The sequence below is a fragment of the Cibotium barometz genome, chromosome 4 (assembly GCF_041138505.1).
Source record: "Cibotium barometz isolate CiBa-2024 chromosome 4, ASM4113850v1, whole genome shotgun sequence".
In the NCBI taxonomy this organism is placed as follows: domain Eukaryota; kingdom Viridiplantae; phylum Streptophyta; class Polypodiopsida; order Cyatheales; family Cibotiaceae; genus Cibotium; species Cibotium barometz.
This window is the reverse complement of record NC_141049.1, coordinates 38,666,363-38,672,752: the sequence shown is the minus strand read 5'-3', so window position 1 is coordinate 38,672,752 and position 6,390 is coordinate 38,666,363. Positions and strand designations below refer to the sequence as shown.

The 6,390-nt window shown below is 42.4% G+C and overlaps 1 protein-coding gene across 1 annotated transcript; it reads left to right on the top strand.

Moving 5' to 3' along the window:
* The first annotated feature begins 1,382 nt into the window (after nucleotides 1–1,382).
* On the top strand, nucleotides 1,383–2,981 carry LOC147639234 (arogenate dehydratase 1-like). Its single transcript, XM_086788665.1, has one exon. The coding sequence runs from the start codon at nucleotides 1,612–1,614 to the stop codon at nucleotides 2,914–2,916; it is 1,305 nt and encodes a 434-aa protein (XP_086644791.1). The 5' UTR covers nucleotides 1,383–1,611; the 3' UTR covers nucleotides 2,917–2,981.
* The last annotated feature ends 3,409 nt before the right edge of the window (nucleotides 2,982–6,390 follow it).

Sequence of the window (6,390 nt, the reverse complement as noted above, 5' to 3'; positions counted from 1 at the left end):
AGTAATTAACAAAATAACAAGTTGCAAAAATGCCATTTTTGCAAAGGGATCTTTGCTAGTGTAATCATGGAAGAATGCCATCAAATAAATTCAAGTTGCACAAATAATTAAATATATGAGAAAAATATTGAATATTTAAACAAGGCCACACAACAAGGAGGCAAGATACATGTGATTTGAATTTAGGCCTCATGTTTGTTTTATTTGAATCATAGGGGTATGACTAGTATTATCTATGAATTTCCATCTTTGAATGCTAGAAGTTTAGATAGTAGTATGTAAAACAATATATATAAGTAATTAACAAAATAACAAGTTGCAAAAATGCCATTTTTGCAAAGGGATCTTTGCTAGTGTAATCATGGAAGAATGCCATCAGATAAATTCAAGTTGCCCAAATAATTAAATATATGAGAAAAATATTGAATATTTAAACAAGGCCACACAACAAATGAATGAGATCTTATAAGATTTGGCAAGTTACAAAATAGACTTCCAATTGACACACCACACACTTGAAATCAATATCACATTTGGAAAATGCAATTGAAAGTTAAAAACATCCAAAAATGTCATAGCCTTATGATCAATAAGAGTTTCCCCCTTTGGAGTTGACTATCCAAGGCCATCCACCCTCAACATTGTCTTGCAAGTGCAAAAAAGAATATAGCATTAAAGATGTGCAATGACTCTTAGTAGGAGCCTTTGATCCCACTTGCTTAGCGTTGCTGCTCTTGGGTGGGGTTGAAAATTTTATCTTTAATTGCTGGCTTGCAATGACTCTTAGTAGGAGCCTTTGATCCCACTTGCTTAGCGTTGCTGCTCTTGGGTGGGGTTGAAAATTTTATCTTTAATTGTTGGCTTGCATTGAACTAACATATAAAAGTTTAACCAAATTTGGTTATTAAACTGATCAATGTGTAAATTTGTGAAGGAAAAACCCATGAAGGTCAAGACATTACCCATTTGAGACACGTGGGATGCCTTAAATTTGAATATAGATTGTCAAGTGTGAAACTGGTCAATGTGTAAATTTGTGAAGGAAAAACCCACGAAGGTAAAGATGTTACCCACATGGGAAACTTGGGATGCCTTAAATTTGAACATAGATTGTCAAGTGTTAAACTGGTCAATGTAACCCACCAAGGTCAAGACATTACCCATATGGGAAACGTGGAGGGTGGGATGCCTTAAATTTGAACATAGATTGTCAAGTGTTAGACTGGTCAAGGTGTGGATTTGTGAAGGAAAAACCCACGAAGGTCAAGAGATTACCCATTTGGGAAACATGGGATGCCTTAAATGTGAACATGGATTGTCCAGTGTCCCTTGCTAATTTTCATTATAGGAGGAAAAGGTCCAAGCTACAATTTGAAAATGTGTATATTGACTTAGTCCCGGTTCAAATGCTGTTCTTATAAAAAATGGCAAAAGAGAGAGGCCTTTTGACCGCTCTACCTTGAGAAGGAGAGTTTTGTGTGGAGCTTTTACCTTTGGGATACCCTTCTCCTTTGAGAGTGTGTGGAGCTCAGAGGCTAGCTTGGCATACCCTTCGTCTTTGAGACCATTTCCTTCTCTCCCTTTGCTCCCCTTCTTTGGTCCACCTTCACCATGAATGCTCTTGCAGGTGAATCTCTCTCAAGCTCATGCGCCCTCTTGGGCAGCACTCCATTACCTTCGCCCTCCTTTCCATCTTATGCCAAGCAGCCTGCTACCCAGATCCAAGCTGCCCACACCACCGGCCTGCCTCCTTGCCCTCTCTCTTGGGCCGACAACACCCACTCTGGCGCCTACGTTTCCCGGAGAACCGACATGCAGAGCTTGTGGGCGACCATCAACAGCCAAGTGATCTCCCAGAGCATCAACAGTCAGGCGGTTTCTGAGATCAACGCAGAGAAGAACGATGAGGAGACCGTTGAGCTTGTCCATGTGAATGGAGCGGCCACCACCAGCCTGGAAGCCCACAACCTGCCCAAACCCCTCTCCATTTCAGACCTGTCCCCGGCACCGATGCACGGATCAACCCTCAGGGTGGCCTACCAGGGGGTGCCTGGGGCATACAGCGAGGCTGCGGCAGGCAAGGCCTACCCCAATTGCGAGCCTGTACCGTGTGACCAGTTCGAAGCCACATTTCAGGCTGTGGAGCTTTGGCTAGCAGACAGGGCGGTGCTGCCAGTGGAAAACTCCCTAGGGGGTAGCATCCACAGGAACTATGATCTCCTGTTGCGCCACCGCCTTCACATTGTGGGCGAGGTCCAGCTTCCTGTTCACCACTGCCTCTTGGCCATGCCAGGCGTTTGTAAAGCTGAGCTCAAGAGGGTCATAAGCCACCCGCAAGCCCTGGCGCAGTGTGAGCACACATTGACCCGATTAGGGCTAGATGTGGCTCGTGAGGCGGTAGATGACACTGCGGGCGCCGCCCAATTCATTGCAGAGAACAACCTCCGAGACACGGCGGCCATCGCTAGCAGCAGAGCGGCAGAGATCTATGGCATGAACATCCTCGCGGATGGGATCCAAGATGACAGTGGGAACGTGACTCGCTTTGTGATGCTTGCAAGGGAGCCCATCATTCCGAGAGTGGACAGGCCTTTCAAGACTAGCATAGTCTTTGCCAACGAAGAGGCCACGGGCTCCCTCTTCAAAGTGTTGTCTGCTTTCGCCTTCCGGAACATCAACCTCACCAAGATCGAGAGCCGCCCACAGCGCAAGAAGCCCCTCCGCATCGTCGACGACACCAACAGTGGCAAAGCAAAGTACTTTGAGTACCTCTTCTACATCGACTTCGAGGCTTCCATGGCTGATCCCAGAGCCCAAAACGCCCTCTCTGAGCTCCAAGAGTTCACCAGCTTCTTGCGTGTTTTGGGTAGCTACCCCATGGACATGACGCCTCTAGTGCGCTCTCCTCCCTTGTGATGTAAGGCAATGAATTGCTCCTTTTTTTTTATTTCGTACAATGGAGAAATCATTTATCATTTCCAGTCCAAGTTTTTTTGAGTAGGCTTGTTCTAGTAATGGCCAGATGTTTCTTGGAATGTGTAATTGTTGTCTTGTTGAACTTAACAACTAGAAATGTGGATTTGATGAAAGCCAAGGAGATGTATGGCTTTGTACAATATCTTCCATTGATGTCATTGCAAGCTCTATATTTGTAATGGTCTTTGGTATTGAGTTGATATGTGGGGGGGGGGGGGGGGGGGGGGGGGGGGGGGATACAAGTCAACATGAATAGACATGAACATGCATACGTCTAGGTATATATATATATATATATATGCATATACATATGTAGGGATGGACATACATATGTACGTTCCTAAAAGGTGAATTTGGGCATGTTCCTGGATTCATCTAGGTATATATATATATATATATATATATATATATATATATATATATATATATATATAGGGATGGACATACATACATGTAGACAAACAAGTGTGGAGGAGGTCGGGAACAAGACTTTGGCATGCTCTCTGACTCTCTGCTTGATGCTCTTTATTTTTCTCTGTTCTGATTGCTTTTGATTTGCAAGCATTGGAAGGTTCCATATAGTTTTTTATTTGCATTGTATCTTTACACAAGATTGAACTAGAACATTCATAGTATTACCAAGCTTTGTTTCCCACCATGTATAGGGGATTGAAGCTCCAGCACAAAGGTCATGGGTTCAACCCTGCTCGTTGCAGCCAAATGTAACATGATGAATGAAGAGCTTGCCATCATGTCAATGTACATTAAAAATGTCTCAAAGAAAAAGTATTGCCAACAAGCTTAGCATGTTGGATTGCCTAGGATCATGATGCCATGACCATATGATGTATTTTGTTCATTATCAACATGGTGGTAAAAGAGTTATTGGAGGACACGGCCACAGAAATCACTAAGCAATGGAAATCACTAAGCAATGCCTTGTCTATATATATCTACACTCCCAAGCCACAAGTTTGATGAAGACAATAGCTATCTCTTGAAGATGCTACTGCAATGCCATTGGTATTTATTGCTTGGTGGACTGTTGCACTGGACTCTTGCACTGGATGAACTCTTTTGACACTACCATCAAAGGTCAAAGCAGCATTTGGGGTGTGAAAAATTGCAAACATGTGTGCAAAAACAGCAAATGATATGGACAATCATACTGAATTACTATTGCAAAAGATACAACAAATGGCTTTTACTTCCCACCCAAGTGCTTTGACTTATATGAGGTTCAATGGTAGAAGGTTCAAGTCAAACAATCTTGCTGCTTCTAGGCCAAGCCAAAAAGCAACCGACACATCCTCAAGGTCACCATCTCAATCCAGGCTTGATTTTTGACAAGCACCTTTGTTGATGGGTTTGGTGAAATATAATAAGTTTTTTTTTATATTTTAGTATAATTTTTGATGGACACTTCAAAATTTTGAAGCATTTTGATGGCCAAAATGCTCAAAAACGGGCATGATGCATGTCAAAAAGCAGCTATGCCACCTGCTTGTCATCCATGAGCCTTGCCATTTTCAATATTGATTGCAAAATCAATTAGTGATGTGATTGCAAAGTGAACTCCACATGAATCAAACATCTTGACCCGATTAAATCCTTGATATACCAATTAGAAAGAAAAAAAAATGGAGGTTTAATTATTTGGATAGGATTCTAGCATATCCTTAGTCTTCAAGCCACATCCTTACACGTCTTGCTATTTATTCTAACACCTTAAAATCCTACTCACAAAATGTTTAAGAGTCAATGCAGCACTTTGAGCATTTACAGGCTAGGGCTCAGCCTTTTCGTTCTCCAACCTTTCCTATAGATTCCAATATCTACCTTCTGTGAGCAATGAAAACCCATGAGCCTTTCACCATAACTCTCAAAATATATTCTTCAAAGACATTTGTATTAATGGTAACTCACCTCACCTCAGATGTTCTCAAGTGCGCCTCAGCTCTTGCTTTGACTGGCATGCCATCACGGCCGGCGTTGCCAAAATCTGCTGCCCAGGGATCATCACCACCTTCGCCACCATAGGCTCTGCCCTTGAGCTTTTCCCCTTCAACACCAGCTTCGCTCTTCGACAAACGCCGCCTTAGCTTCAACTCCCTCAACCACCTTTCAAACGCCCAACTAGTGGCGCTGATGGAGTGGGTCGTTCTTTCCAACTGAGGAGCTGGCCACGACTAGCGGGCAGCCTTCATAGTGATTCCGTTCTGCTTCCGACGGAGATTTTCTGGGCACCGGCGTCGTCGTTTGTGGGATCACCCTCACCAGCACCGTCAAAGTTGCTATCGCCGTCTGTGGGATCACCATCTCCGACACTGTCAAAGTCTATCGCCATCGCATGGTTGCCGACGGTGTCGTCTCAACATCACCATCACGGCCGGCATCGCCAAAATCTGCGACCACCACCTTCGCCACCATAGGCTCTGCCCTTGAGCTTTTCCCCTCAACACCTTGGCTTCGACGCCCTCAACCGCCTTACAAACGCCCAACTGGCGGCGCTGATGGAGTGGGCCGTTCTTTCCGAGACCGAGGAGCTGGCCACGACTGAGTAAATAAATGTGACTGAGTAAATAAATGTAGATATATTGTATGTAAAATTAATTAATTTATATAATAAATATAAAATTATACATACATTTATTATATTTTTATAATATTTATTTTATAAACGAATATATATTTATATAATAAACCTATATTTTTATAATAAATATATATTGATATACTAAACATGTACTTTGATAATACATATATATATAAATTAAGAAAGAGCATAATGTATTTATATTATAATAAATTCAATAAGTGGAAAAGGTATTTATGTTTGTTATGTTGGGATACATGTACATACATCATTGTGTGTGTGCGCTTTTGAAACCACTCACTCACTCCATGTTAGTGTACACACACACAAACACACGAATGAACACATGTATGTATGTATGATTGTACTTGCATACACATATGTGTGTTAGTATGCATGCATGCATCAACGTTCCTACAAATGTATGCACATATGATTGTATGTGAATACATGTGTGTGTGTGTGCACGCACGTGTGTTAGAATGTATGCATGCATCGTATATTCCTATATATATGTAGACATGTAGATGTGGGTGTGCGTGTGCATGTGTGTGTCAAATAGGGGTACATCTATGTACATTGTTGTTGTGTGTGCACTGGTGCATGTGAGTGCACACTCACACCTACATTTAACCATGTGTTAACACACACACACACACACACACACACACACACACGTATCATCGTGTGAAATACTATGCATGCACACGCACAAACTCATTTATGTGTTTCCTCTCTCTCTCTCTCTCTCTCTCTCTCTCTCTCTCTCTCTCTGTTTTGTTTGGTGCTAAAATGGACTTGACAGACTAGACATTGCG